Source organism: Trichogramma pretiosum, unplaced genomic scaffold (assembly GCF_000599845.2).
Source record: "Trichogramma pretiosum strain Unisexual culture from Peru unplaced genomic scaffold, Tpre_2.0 scaffold30, whole genome shotgun sequence".
Taxonomy (NCBI): domain Eukaryota; kingdom Metazoa; phylum Arthropoda; class Insecta; order Hymenoptera; family Trichogrammatidae; genus Trichogramma; species Trichogramma pretiosum.
In genome coordinates this window covers 1461922-1476475 of record NW_019641675.1, presented here as the reverse complement: position 1 = coordinate 1476475, position 14554 = coordinate 1461922, and the positions used below count along the sequence as shown (strand labels likewise).

At 42.8% G+C, this 14554-nt stretch overlaps 3 protein-coding genes across 5 annotated transcripts; 2 read left to right on the top strand and 1 right to left on the bottom strand.

The window, feature by feature from the left end:
- Positions 1-383: 383 nt before the first annotated feature.
- LOC106653025 (elongation factor Tu-like) lies at positions 384-3166 on the top strand. 2 transcript variants are annotated; one of them, XM_023460682.1, is made up of 5 exons: positions 384-447; positions 1526-2087; positions 2159-2530; positions 2604-2795; positions 2881-3166. In XM_023460682.1, exons 2-5 carry the CDS (start codon positions 1551-1553, stop codon positions 3157-3159), a joined length of 1380 nt encoding a protein of 459 aa, XP_023316450.1. In that variant the 5' UTR covers positions 384-447; positions 1526-1550; the 3' UTR covers positions 3160-3166. The 2 variants fall into 2 exon arrangements, with proteins under 2 accessions (XP_023316450.1, XP_014227728.1); XM_014372242.2 differs by lacking the exon at positions 384-447 and adding an exon at positions 1078-1436.
- A 133-nt stretch (positions 3167-3299) lies between these two features.
- On the bottom strand, positions 3300-6644 carry LOC106653024 (ATP synthase subunit alpha, mitochondrial). The gene is made up of 7 exons (XM_014372241.1): positions 6449-6644; positions 5882-5995; positions 4980-5329; positions 4544-4900; positions 3919-4445; positions 3714-3831; positions 3300-3636 (listed from the first exon to the last, which is right to left on the bottom strand). The coding sequence occupies exons 1-7, from the start codon at positions 6506-6508 to the stop codon at positions 3522-3524; spliced, it is 1641 nt and encodes a 546-aa protein (XP_014227727.1). The 5' UTR covers positions 6509-6644; the 3' UTR covers positions 3300-3521.
- Positions 6645-8696: 2052 nt separating this feature from the next.
- LOC106653052 (guanine nucleotide-binding protein subunit beta-5) lies at positions 8697-14550 on the top strand. Of its 2 annotated transcripts, XM_014372284.2 has the most exons (6): positions 8697-8880; positions 8967-9755; positions 11133-11261; positions 11372-11508; positions 11612-11730; positions 11812-14550. In XM_014372284.2, the coding sequence occupies exons 3-6, from the start codon at positions 11153-11155 to the stop codon at positions 12497-12499; spliced, it is 1053 nt and encodes a 350-aa protein (XP_014227770.1). In that variant the 5' UTR covers positions 8697-8880; positions 8967-9755; positions 11133-11152; the 3' UTR covers positions 12500-14550. The 2 variants fall into 2 exon arrangements, with proteins under 2 accessions (XP_014227770.1, XP_014227769.1); XM_014372283.2 differs by having other exon boundaries at positions 8697-9755.
- The last annotated feature ends 4 nt before the right edge of the window (positions 14551-14554 follow it).

Here is a 14554-nt window from a genome sequence, read left to right as displayed (position 1 = left end):
AGAAAGAGGGATAGAGCGAAAGAGAGAAACAGAGAGAGAGAGAGAGGATCAGCGGGAGAATTACGGAGCAACCGCACACCGACGTAAATATCAACGTGTCTGTGTGTATCTGATTGCGAGTGTGTATATAGGTACACACTTTGATATTATAAACCAGACAACAACAGCAGCCGCAGCTCCGCAGACTGCAGTCTTGTATACGGACTAGCGAGAAACGCCGAGGCGGCAGCAGCTCGCTTTACTTAGCTCGTTTCGAAGCATCTATGCGTGCACATTGCAGATGTACAGTATATATAGGAGATATATAGAATAGTACCGTATACGCTCTCGTGCGGGTACACGCCGATGGTAGTACGTTGCGAGCAGTATAACCAGTCAAGTGTGTCTATATGTGAGAGAGAAAGAGAGCGCACGCACAACGAAAGTGTCTATAACGTGCACACATGGGTATTTGCTCTCTCCTACGCCTAACACGCGCTTTCCGTATACTTATTATTGTATTATTACTCCTGCGTATAGTTCAGTACTTGAAAAGCGCCGATATTATGCTGTATCGCTCCCTTTAAATGTATATCCTACCTACTCCGCGTCTAATAATTGTCGCCCGCTCCGAAGTATGTGTACCCAACGGATGATGTTGCTTTTTTTGTAGGAACGCGATACGTTCCATACTCACCTAAACCTAAAACTCGAGGAGCCGTGACGTTAATGAGTTCGCGCATAACTGGCTTATGTACGGACCGTTATACACCGTATTATTTTGCTTTATATGTACGTATTATCGGGGGCGGCGGCGCCAGAGTTCCGTGACCGCTGCCGCACCATCCGCCGAAACATGACCAATTTCGGATGTACGCGCGCGACACACGTCTCCTCTTATCTATTTCGGCGTTAGAGCATCGTAACACGTATGTAAGTCGTATGGTCTCTCCGGCTGCGGTTCCTCGTCGAGAGCGAGGCCGATAACTCGCCGCGTTGAATCGTGACGCGGGGAGAACGATTCGCGAGACCGTAAACGCGACCGAGCATTATGTGATGTAGTTGATTTGGAGTCGGCAGTAAAACTTGAAAAATTCAAAAGTCTCCATTGATGACTCGATGATTGCACGATTCGAAAATTATTTTAAATTTTCTGCCTGGATTTCGATGATCTGGAAAGGAGTGACCACCGTTTGCTCCGTTTTGGAATCTTCTCTTTGACACTCGTCGCTGTCTCTTTGCTGTACACACGCGTTTTCTAATTTTGCGCGCACATGCGGCCGATCGTACTAGTGTTTGAAAAGGTGTCTGCTAGACCGAGTCTGCAAGTGCACTCTGATTTTCGTGAATTTGCTAGTGAAAATTCGTAAGATCGCTCTTTATTGAAATGTTTTAATAAACTGCGCTGCGAAAAAGCTACGAATTGAATCGATCGGTGCGGATTATCTTCGTTTATCGTAAGCTAAAATCGTTGAATGTAACCTAAGTGGATCAAAAACAAAAATTCCATTTTTTGTTGTAAAACATGACGTTTTCTCCATTTCAGAAATTCGATAATCAGACGATGAAAAATGGTCGTGCAGCGATTGTTGGCGCAAACTTTTCGTCACTTAAAATGTCACAATTTCGACTCGCTCGTTCAAAGATCTTCGGCACCTCGGCTGTTGAGTTGCCAGTCGAAGCTGAGCTGGAGCAGAAAGCGCTTCTATTGCCAAGCCATCGACACGGTCTGCAATGTCGGCACGATTGGCCATGTTGATCATGGCAAAACCACCTTGACGGCTGCCGTCACCAAGTATCTGGCCGAGAAGAACAAAAGTTGTAAATATGTGTCGTACAACGAGATCGACAAAGCTCCCGAAGAGAAAGCTCGCGGAATCACCATCAACATAGCCCACGTAGGCTACAAGACGGACAAACGTCGCTATGCCCACACAGACTGTCCAGGACATTTGGATTTTATCAAAAATATGATCAGCGGTGCTTCACAAATGGATGGCGCCATTCTGATTGTTGCTGCCACCGATGGACCCATGCCACAAACTACAGAACATTTGTTACTTGCCAAGCAAGTCGGTGTTAAACAGATTATAGTTTTTATTAACAAAGTAGGTATTTAAGATATTGTAAAAACTTTTATATCATAGCTGTATGTTTACTAATTTCTTCAATTGTACAGGCTGATCTGGCTGATGAGGAGATGCTCGATCTTGTTGAATTGGAAGTCAGAGAACTTTTAGATCACTTTGGTTTTGATTGTGAAAATACCCCAGTAGTCAGAGGGTCAGCTTTGCTTGCTCTGAAAGGGGATACATCGAAATTCGGAACACCCAGCGTACAAGAATTACTCGATGCCATGGATAAACACTTTACTCCTCCTCAACGAGATTTTAAATCACCTTTTATTTTGCCTATTGATAACTTTTTCAATGTACCTGGAAGAGGTACAGTTGTTGTTGGAACTGTCAAACAAGGCATCATCAAGAAAGGTACAGAAGCTGAACTTATAGGTTTTGGAGAGCGTATAAAAACCAATGTTACAGATGTTCAGGTATTGCAGGATTTCAATTGATTTAGGCTTGTTGTAAAAAATATGAATAATTTATCTAATTGTTCTATCTCAGATATTTCAAAAAAGTGTGCCAGAAGCTCCAGCAGGTGAAAATGTGGGAGCTCTCTTGAGGGGCGTGAAGATCAGCGCAGTACGCCGAGGAATGTGGGTTACTCCTCGAAACAGTCAAAAATTTAGCAATCATTATGAGGCACAAATGTACTTGCTAAATACTTCCGAAGGCGGTAGACACAGACCCTTGCCGGTAATTTTTTAATAATAGTTTGATTGTCATATGTGAATCTAAAATGAATAAATAAGAAATCATTCCCGTTATAATTTGTTTTCAGAAAAATGGGTATTGTTCAATGCTCTACTGTTCGACGTGGAATATTTACACCAGAGTTGACTTGGTCTTAGAGGGCGAAACTGAAATGTTAATGCCCGGAGAACAAGCCACTGTTAGGCTTACTTTACTGGAGTGCATGCCATTGTTAAAAGGTCAAACTTTCACGATAAGAGAGCAGAAGAGTACTATTGCAACGGGCATAATTACTGCGGTTCACGATCGTTTGGACTTCGATAAAAAGAAAATGAACGAAATAAAAATACCAGGAATTGTAATGTAAAACTGTTGATATGTATATACTTAATATATTATATAACTGTAATTAATAATGATGTTTTTTTTATTAAAAAAATCAAATAAATTGATCGTCTACTTTCAATGCGTATTCCTCTAAGTTGTTTTACACAAGAGCCAATTAAATAATTTTTAATTTTGATTTAATATAAAGTATAATGCCAATGACAATAGGTGATTACATCAATTGTGACGAATACATTTAATGGTTTATTACAACTTGAGCACGGGCTGTATACTTGCTAATTAAATTCCAAATATACAACTTGTGCACAGGTGTCAGCGCCTGCGCAGCAACTGTTACAACTAATTAATCGAGCTTTTGTCGGAATCTTAGGATCTCGATGTTTACGCGTTGAAAGAGGCCAAGAAGTCTGTGACAACCTGTTTCAATTTAGCGTCGGAGGATTCGCTGATGATGTTTTCCTTGGCAATGGTGGCCAACAAGTCCTTCTGGGTGGATCTGTAAAACAAGATAAAACGTTAATATTAAGCCGACACAATTCGATCAAGTTTTAACTGTAATGCTTGTCAACTTACTTGATGTGGGCTGTGAACTCCTTCTCGAAGTTGGTGATTTTAGTGGGGTCCATTTTGTCGAGGTATCCACGGACACCACAGTAGATGACGGCTACTTGTTCTTCAATGGCCATGGGTACTGTTGGAAAGGGAAATGATTCATAAGTCATTGTTGAACAGTCATAGAAAGAAAAATATTCAATTCAAAGTATCTACGTGTACGTACCATACTGTCCCTGTTTCAAGAGCTCAGTAAGACGAACACCACGGTTCAAGAGCTGTTGGGTGGCAGCGTCCAAATCGGAACCGAACTGGGCGAAGGCGGCGACCTCACGGTACTGGGCCAACTCCAATTTCATGGAACCGGCGACCTGTTTCATGGCCTTGGTCTGGGCAGCTGAACCTACACGAGATACAGACAGACCGACGTTGATGGCTGGTCGGATACCTTTGTAGAACAACTCGGTTTCCAAGAAGATTTGTCCGTCAGTGATGGAGATGACATTGGTTGGGATGTACGCAGATACATCACCAGCCTGGGTCTCAATGACGGGAAGGGCAGTAAGGGAACCACCACCCAAGCTTTCGTTCATCTTGGCGGCACGCTCAAGGAGACGGGAGTGGAGGTAGAAGACATCACCGGGGTAGGCCTCACGACCTGGGGGTCTTCGCAGCAACAGGGACATTTGACGGTAGGCTACAGCCTGTTTCGACAAATCGTCGTATATGATGAGGGCGTGTTTGCCGTTATCTCTGTAAAATAAGTACCGAATTTGAGTAAAAAATTCTATTAATAATCTTTTAATTGGACCTAAGGCAAAGGGTTAATATAATTAGCATCATGACATTACCTGAAGAATTCACCCATGGCACAACCAGAGTATGGGGCAAGGTACTGCAGAGGGGCGGCATCAGAGGCGGTAGCCGACACAATGATGGTGTAGTTAATGGCACCGCTGTCTGTAAGACGCTTGACGATTTGGGCGACTGTTGATCTCTTCTGACCGATGGCGACGTATATACAGTAGAGCTTCTTCTTCTCATCACCGGCCTCATTGAAACGCCTCTGGTTAATGATGGTGTCGATAGCCAGAGCAGTTTTACCAGTCTGTCTGTCACCAATGATCAACTCACGCTGACCACGACCAATTGGTACAAGGGAGTCGACGGCTTTGATACCAGTCTGCATAGGCTCTCGTACAGAAGCCCTAATAAAATAAATCAGCCATGAGAACAAATTCATTGAAATTTATGTAGATGACTATGCATTAAAGAGGTTAAATTTACCTAGGCATGATACCAGGGGCTTTAGTACCAATACGGAACCTAAGTTTGCTGCCAAGTGGGCCTTTGCCGTCAATGGGGTTACCCAAAGCGTCAACAACACGTCCCAAGAGTTCTTCACCGACTGGGACATCGACGATAGCACCGGTACGTTTGACAATGTCTCCTTCCTTGATATGTCTGTCATTACCAAAGACGACAATACCTACATTGTCAGGCTCCAAATTCAAGGCCATACCCTTCAGACCAGAGCTGAATTCCACCATCTCATCAGCCTGAATGTTCTTAAGACCATAGACACGGGCAATACCATCACCAATGCTGAGTACTCTGCCAGTCTCTTCGAGGTTAGCCTGAGTAGAGAAATATATATAATTAATTCAAAATTTAATTAATTGGAAAAAAATAACTTTTCTTTTCAAGCTTATTTGAACAGTATGAAATAGTTTCATATATTATTGAACATCCTTAGGAATTTAATCAATTTTTGTATGTTATGTAACTCAAATTTGTAAATTGATTTGAAAACAATTCAATACTATAAATAACTTAAAATTGAAAAATTGAATAATTTGTATCTAGTTATGAATATTATTGTAATTATGTTCATTATTATATTTCATTAAGCACTTGTATTTTTTTAAATGCTTGATTGTGCAATCATTATTTTCAAAATAGTTTTTTAAAAAGCATTGCCTCTGAATATATAAAATGACTGGGAATCATAATTTATAGTAAGTGGATCAAATTCTTTACGATAAGCATGAAAAACTTGTGGACATGTTTATCTTCATCATCAGATATGACAATATTGTAAAAACAATCCATGGTACTATTAGACAACATGATATTCTTAATAGCAATAATTTATAATTTAGAGAATAATAATACTTGCTGAGACCCACCTTTGTGCTGGCACCAAGAATGCGTTCTTCCAGAATGGAAGAGATCTCAGCAGATCTGCGACTGCAGGATACATGGTATTTCCTGGATACTAAGGCAGCAGCTGGATAGCTCACCTACAATAAAACATGACAATCCATTATTACTCTGCCTTTCATTCAAGTGAAAAAGTCAGTAGACTGTGTGTCCCTTAATAGATATCTATAGCAAAAAGTCATTACATAACGTCTGTTCGTTATAACTAGTACGTCCCCGAAGTTGCACGATTTACATAACCCGCAATGGGTAGGCGCATCGCCGCATTCTCATTGAGATCATGAGGCCAGAGGTCGGCCCAGAGGATGAGGATCATCGTGCACGGACATAAGCATTATTTTTAAGTGAAAAATTAAAGTGAAAAATTGCGGCATAACCATGCAAACATGTCGGGTTTATCCCCACCCCGCGTTCTTTTTCCGCAATATATGGAGTATACAGGCTCTGTGTGCGATCACGAGAGCTGATATGTGCAAGGCGACGACGTGATTATTCAATGCGCGAAGTCGACGTGGATGAGTTGGAGCCCTTACCTGAGTGCCGGGCAATTGTCTCGCCAACGAAGCGGCCAGCCTCACGGAAAGTAAAGCCATTTTCTTTTTTCGGTTTTTTCTTTTATAACAACAATTCGAGGGTCGTCTGACTTCGTTGCTTCGTCAGTTCGGACAGAGTCGGAGAGACGATGAAGAGAAGCAGAAGAACAGCTCAGCAGCAGCACTGCGGCGGCGCCGATCACTATAGAGTGGACGGAGAACGAAACGGGACGAACAGCAGCGCCGCCGCGCGGCTCGCTCGCCAATAAAATCCATTTCGTGCGCGAGTTCGTTCCCCGTCCTTGTCTAAAGCATACACGTAGCACAGCATAACGCAGGCGTATGAAGCGAGTTTAATAGTACTTGCTAAGCGGGCTCATCACTCCCAAATAGATATCGGTCGGTGGATTTTCGCTTTCGTCGATGCTGCTTCTGCTGCTGTTGCTCGTGTACGCTCCTAAGGTACGATTAAAAAAAGACTCGTCGCATACGCTCGTGACGCTTCATACAGGAAATCGTGCCGAGGTTACTCGGGTCATTCATTCGCAGATTCGCTACTAGGCAATTGAGGTATCAGCTGCTGCGCCCACGATGACGATGGGTTTTAGATCGAACATTGTCGAAAAGGGCCGATTTCATAGGGTCTAATTAGTAGCCCATGATAGTGGCGTAAGGAACCTGCGAATACCCGAGAGTAACAACCTTTTACACAGGTTGAATTCGCCAACTTGTATGATCAACGCGGTGCCATAGACCAGTTGAGCGCGAATATTTTAATTTGCACAAAGAAGAAAAGGTCGATGAAAATGGTAAAAAATTGGCTCATTTCGTTAATGTTTTGGAAAAATGTCTCGATTAGGAAAATTACACGAAATAAAATTTCTGATATATGAATATCATGAAAAAACGTTAATTATTATTGTTTGTCAATTAAAACGATCACAAATGAAAATTTGTCCAATGAAAATTAAAAATTTGTGATTATTGGTGACATTATAATTCTTTTCGTTGGCAATATTTTTGTGGTGATTATAGTCTTTGTGGAAACAAAAAGAAAAATAATAGTTTTCGATGAAAATGTTACAAGTTATTGTTTCCACTAACATTTTGGAAGGGATTGTTTTTTGTTACCGGTGTCGATTTATTGACACAAAAAAGCTCAACAGTATAAGCGATTCGCTCCATTTCTAATACTGAATCATTCGAATATGCTTTTCGACTTTCCAATCGATTGGCTTTTCAAAGGCTTCTTGGAAAATCCATCATTCGAGCTCCTCCTCTTGCCTTTTCCTTTCTGCTTTGGTAATTCAATGATCAGTCGAGTGTTTTGTTGAATACGTTGAGATTTTGCGTACTTTATAATTAATAAGAGTTTTGAAAGCATAGGGTTTTCTGAGCAAAGAGTTTTTCATTCTTCAATAATTCATCAATTGCTGTTTTATGGAGCCTAAAAAGTTCTTTAGGTTTAGATTCTTTTTATGAGATTTCAGGGATCTTTTTTGCAATTTCATATTTAATGTTAGCAAAACTTGAGTCAATGTGCAATACTAGAATAAAAGTTGCTCTAATGTAATCATACGGATACTAACGGCCACCTACACTTCGAAAAAACATTTCAAACTTTTTCACCGTGCCAGGGATGAATCTGTTATGTTATCTCGAATGTTTTCGTCGAAAAGTCCCAAGAAAGCTCCTTGTCCGCGCGCCGCAAGCTCCCGCGGCAAAACCGAATTGGCGCCTGATTTTCGCGCGCGCCCGTGCAAAATGCGCCTGTCGTATAGCGCGCAGGTTGTTTACTTTTCCCCCGTTGCGATCCAAGGGCGAGCTCGAAAGTTCACTCGATATTTGTAGTAAAAAAACTATTATTGCAGCAGCAGCAGCAGCTGTAACAGTCTGACTTTATACTGTATTAAAACAGCGATGTATCTCGCAAGCTCGCGCGCGCATACGCTTACAATACAAAGCTGCCACTTGCTGCTGTTGCTACGGGCAGGACATTATATACTTTATGCTATATCTATACGTATAGTTTGTGGCAGAGAGCTGCCGCCGCTGGCACGGGGTACCTACATATGCAGCATCCCCCAGTAGTATAACGCACGCGCGCGACCCAACCCAAAAACTCTCTCGTACGGCACCTATACGCTTATATGTATACAAGGGCCAACGTATCGTATAAAATAATCGCGGCACAGTCGCAAGCTCGCCTCGCAAGAAATCTTCGCGAGAGCTTTTCCGCAAGCTGGTAGTAGTAGGTACATATAGTAGTATAATAGTAGTGTGGTGGTGGCCGCCCCCGTCGCCGCCGAGCAGTCGAACCCGAAGCAGCAGAGAGATATGTCAGTGAGTAGTAGTACGCGGCTACGTTAGGCTCGCGTGTGCTCTACTACTCTACCTATACCTACCTCTACCCCCGTCGGAGTATTGTACCTGTATACATCAATCTGCCCTACACACACACGCACAATCGCATGCAGCAAGAGTGTGCGTTATAATAAAAGCTCCTATATTTATGCAGTTTGCAGCATGTGTGCATCATGCTCTCGAGTACAGTGCAGTTTTAGAAATGAGCTGCTTTACTACTACTACTACTAGCAGTGGCACCACCACCACCGCTACCTCTACCAGCACGAGTTGCTGCTGCTGCTGCTGCTACGCGAGGAGTATATTATCGTCGATCGGCTGTGCACCGGCTGCATATAATTGATTAACAACAAGCGTGGGGTTTGTTGTTGCTCGTTTCGAGCAACGAGCGAGAGAGCTGCGAGCGAGAGACGACGCTTATCGATTGCTCAACTGCCTTTGCACCGTCGTCGTACCGTTGCTTCGTCGTGCTGCCATGCTCCTCTAAGCTTACTCTCTCTCTCTCTCTCTCTCTCTCTATTTGCTCTCTCTCGGCTGTGCCTGATGCTGCTGCTTGACACATACACACGGATATATACTATAACATAGACATCCTCGCGCGTGCTTTTGCTTCTGCTGCTGCTACTCTGCTGCTGCTGCTGCTGTGCACTTCTGGCGCGCACACACCTACATACACGGACACATAATATACACACAGAGACGAGAAAGCTCCCTTTTCATCTCTCACTCTCTCTCGCGGGTTGCATTCTTCTGACCTCCATTTAGCAGTAGTAGAAGCAGCAGCAGCAGCAGAGTAGCAGTAGGCAGCTAATTCTCGGAGAGAGCGAACGAGCTAGTGAGTAAAAGAGAGAGAGAGAGGAGAGAAAAGAGGAGAGGAGAAAAGTGCATACATGGAACGCCCAAAGATCCGAGTGATTTTTCGGTAACGCTGGATTCGCTACTGGTGAGTGGTATCTTTTTCCTGTGTTATACTTTAAATGTATATCGAATGATTATCCTAAGATCCTCATCATTATTGCGGGGAGCTAAACTGTTTTTTTACCTCACCCATAAGTAAGAGACACGGTTAATTTGGTGGAACTTGATCCTCGACCGCGCGCGATAATTCGCAGGACGAGGTTAAAAAGCAGCGATGTGTGTTTATATTATGTAGATCGTCGCGTGCGTATATTGTACTTGTGTACGCGTCTATGTGCGTGGCCGTGTGTGCGCCCAATTAGACGCGGAAATCTGACAACTCGTCTCGAAAAATTCAATCGACAATTGACAATTGAAAAAAGTGAGAAACACGGCTACTCCACGAAAGCTCGATGATGATTATTAACGGCACGATCGTATCGAAGCGCCTTCCTGAAAGAAAACGGCCCGATCGTCTCTCGTTTTCTCTCTGCCTTAAACTCGGGGCGTATACTTAATCATGATAATGATGATGATGATGATAGAGATGTGCTTTTCGCGCGCGTCGACGCGTTGCTTCGAGCGTGAATAATAATCGTCCTCATTGTCGCACATTTTTTCGACAATTCAATTCTTCTCCTGTTTTAATGCCATTCGTGTAAACGTAATGGATTCTCGTTCCCAATGAGAATCCATCTGAATCTCGTTTACACGTGTGTGTCTCCGATTACTCGCTTGGATCGCAAGAAAGGTCACTTCATAAGAGAAAAAAACTAAAAGGAAAAAGATCTGGTATCGAATATCACCTTTCTTCGGCTAACAGGCACCACCGTAAAAGCTCCCGCGCGCGAATCTCATGTGAGCTTAATCGATATTTTTCTCGGGCACGAGAGCAAAAGACGAACCTGTTTTCTGGCTCATTTTTTTTTTTAGCTGTACAAATAATAACGAGAGAAAGAGAGCGACTGTGCGACACATTATACGCGTAGCGTGATGTATACGCGTGTGCGACGAGGGTATATAATAACGAGCGCTTGATGAGTCTCGTGTGTGTGTGTGTGCTAGTGCAGAATTGCATGTGTACATATCGTTGTGTGTACGTATACATACTCGCGCGTAGTAAGTAGCGCGTTGACTCTCGTTTGCGGGCGACGAGCGCCTGGAGAGAGAGAGAGAGAGAGAGAGAGAGAGAAAAAATGAAAATAAAACACGCGGTGCATCGGGCGCGTAGGTATTACATTTTTTATGAGGCGCGTTATTACTTTCACGGTAAATGAAACATCCGCGTTGAAATTAAAAACGAAAAAAAGAGTATTCATTTTATTTTCGGAGTAGAAACTATAATGCGATTATTGAACTTGTTACAACAACAACAACAACAACAACAACAACAACAAAAGAAGTAAATTGCGTAACTTTGCAGACAATCGTTGATCCGAAGCAATGGACGGGGCGGTCAGCGAGACCGAGCACATCGAGCGACTGGCCCGAGAGGCGGAGTCCTTGAAGATTCGCCTCGACGACGAGCGGCAAAAGCTCAACGATGTCACGCGTGAGTATAAAAAAATATAAATTTTACCACTGCGTATTTTAATTTTCCCCTAAAAAATGTCATCGACTCGACGCATTCGGGTGGTGGTGGTGGTTTTTTTGCGCGTGCAGTATCCGTCGTTGCCGACCGGCTCGAGCCAATAAGCTGCATCAATGTGAAGCCGCGCAGAGTCCTCAAGGGTCACCAAGCCAAAGTCTTGTGCTCGGATTGGTCGCCCGACAAAAGACACATCGTCTCATCCTCCCAGGTACGTAGCATAGACTTGTACTTTCATTCGCGTATCGATTTCGGGTAATCCTCGATAATCGTTTTTTTTTTATTGTTGTTCCGTTTCTCGTTCGACCGCGCAGGATGGCAAAATGATCATCTGGGACGCTTTCACGACGAACAAGGAGCACGCGGTGACCATGCCCACGACCTGGGTCATCGCCTGCGCCTACGCGCCGAGCGGCCAGCTCGTCGCCTGCGGGTAAGTAGTAGCCCATATATTACATTGGACTCGCAAACGTTCCGAGCCTTACGTTGCGCTGCTCGGTGCGCTGCTTTGCAGTGGCCTCGACAACAAAGTGACCGTCTACCCGCTGAGCCTCGAGGACGACGTCTCGGCGAAAAAGAAGACGGTGGGCACGCACACGTCGTACACGTCCTGCTGCGCCTTCCCCAACAGCGACCAGCAGGTGCTGACGGGCAGCGGCGACTCGACCTGCGCCCTGTGGGACGTCGAGAGCGGCCAGCTGCTGCAGAACTTCCACGGCCACTCGGACTCGGTGATGTCGATCGATCTCGCGCCCAGCGAGACCGGCAACACCTTCGTCTCGGGCAGCTGCGACAAGCTCGTGTTCATCTGGGACATGCGCAGCGGCCAGTGCGTGCAGAGCTTCGAGGGCCACGAGTCCGACGTGAACTCGGTGCGCTTCCATCCGAGCGGCGACGCCGTGGCCACGGGCTCGGACGACGCCACCTGTCGACTCTTCGATCTCAGGGCCGACAAGGAGGTGGCCTCCTACACCAAGGAGTCCATCATCTTCGGGGCCAACGCCGTCGACCTTTCCATCAGCGGCCGACTGCTCTTCGCCGGCTACAACGATTACACGGTCAACGTCTGGGACACGCTCAAGTGCCAGCGGGTGGCTCTGCTCTACGGCCACGAGAATCGGGTCTCGTGTCTGCGCGTCTCGCCGGACGGCACCGCCCTCTCGACGGGCAGCTGGGACACGACGCTGCGCGTCTGGGCTTAGATCCTTTTTTTACTTTCCTTTTTCTTTCTTTTAGTTTTTGTTTTCAATTATATATAGAGCGGGCGAGATTCGATTATTTTTCGAGCGCACAAAAAATGATGCCCGTGTGACTGGTACTGTATACCGAGAGCCGTGTGTAAATGTGTGAGTGTGCGTATGTGCGCGCGTGCGTGTGCGTGTGTATGACGACGATGAGCTTGCAGCAGCGAAAAAAGCTCGCGCGAAGCTGTTTATCAAGCGTATGCGTAAATATACGCTCGCGTCGAAAGCTTCGATATCGTTCGATAAAATCCGATTAAAGGCGTATCGTTTTTAGCCCCCCCCCATTCTCTGTATACGAATTCGGGAGAGAAAAAAAACTTTTTTTGTTGTTTTCGCCTTTTTTTTTGTCCAACTCGAATATCTTCGATCGCAGTATAAACACGCCGTTGTACTTATCCGCTGTATATCAGTGTCGTCGGATTACATTATATACACGTGTACTGCCAGCTATACTATGTATAACTTAACAAATATGATAACGTACTAAAATAACCATATTTCACATAATAATTATATAATAACGAAAAAAAAAATCATCAAAATAATACAACGCTTGCATGGGGGGAAAAAAAATTCGTGACGCTCCATTGAAAATAATAACATTATTATACGCGCGCGCTGCTGTTATATGAATATAATCGACGAGATTATCGACGAAAGTTTATGATCACTTTTTTCTTTAAGTTTATTCAAAATTTATTCATTGAAAGGAGAGAGAGTTGGAGCGAGAGTTGAGCGAGCACCGAACAAATCGTAGAAACGTTTTGATTTCATTCCAGTGTGCACGATTAAAACAAAACATTTTCTACATTTTGAAAGGTTTTAGCACTTCAACGTGAAATCATTCCGAAGCATGAATACATTTAACAAAACAAACACCATAATATTACGATAATTGTAAGAAAAAGAAAAAAAATTCAAATCTATTAGAGGACAAAAAAAATGCAAGTACGAAACTGCACAAAATATTCAAATTCAAAACGCATCAAGTGAGATTAAGTATAACTAAAATATTAATTGTTTAAGATTTAATTATAAGGAAAATATAATGAATGTATACAGTGGATGTGTATACCTCTGAAACAGAGGATCAAAAATAATCAATGACAATTGAATCTTTTATGGGAATACCTTTAATTGAAATTTGCCATTGTCATAAATAGATGCAGAGCGATTCCGAATTTTAGAAATAAATCGCGAAGAATTTTTTCGAAAAATCAGCTGCCGAAAAGAGAACATAGCGCTCATTTATTGCCGCAATTCATCCTTATTAAATGCCAACGATTCAATTTAAAGATATTCTCATGAGAATAAAAAAGACTCAAGACTGCCGTATATGAAGGTCATTTGTCATAGATTAGAAAGAAAATTCACAAATTTTAGTCGATACGTGAAGACGTGTAGAGTATCACGAGCTAATAGCAATTGAGTATATCAGAGATTTATTCTAAGGAAAAAATTCTCAATCGAAAATAATATGTGATGTTCTAGTCAGGAAAAAAAAAAATATTATTAGGCTGGTCCTAATTTATAGGTCTTCTGGACAATAGGCGCATTTTTGAAATGCGCAATAGATTGAAAAAAATAAATCAGAATGATATATATTGTAATTATCATCGGTATTGCGATTCAATGGACACACAAATTGAATACGGACTTTAGTTATTAGCCATTTTCAGTTGATAACACAACATATGATTTTTAACGAATGAAAAGTTGCAATATTTTATGATTTCCTCGAGTCATTATATTTTTTCATTTTAAATACTTAATTTTCAAAAATATTTTTAAAAAAATGGTGTGTGCATGCTCAAAGGATAGTACAGTTTACTGACTGCAACAATTCATAAAAACTTAAATTGTGCTATCGATGCGAATAAAAAAGAACAGATTTGTATTGAGAATATGGATTTTACCACGACCTTTTCCCATTATAATTACAAAAACTGCCACATAATTTATGATAAAATAGTTTTAAGTAGCGTAGAACATACGTCACTTATTGAATAATAA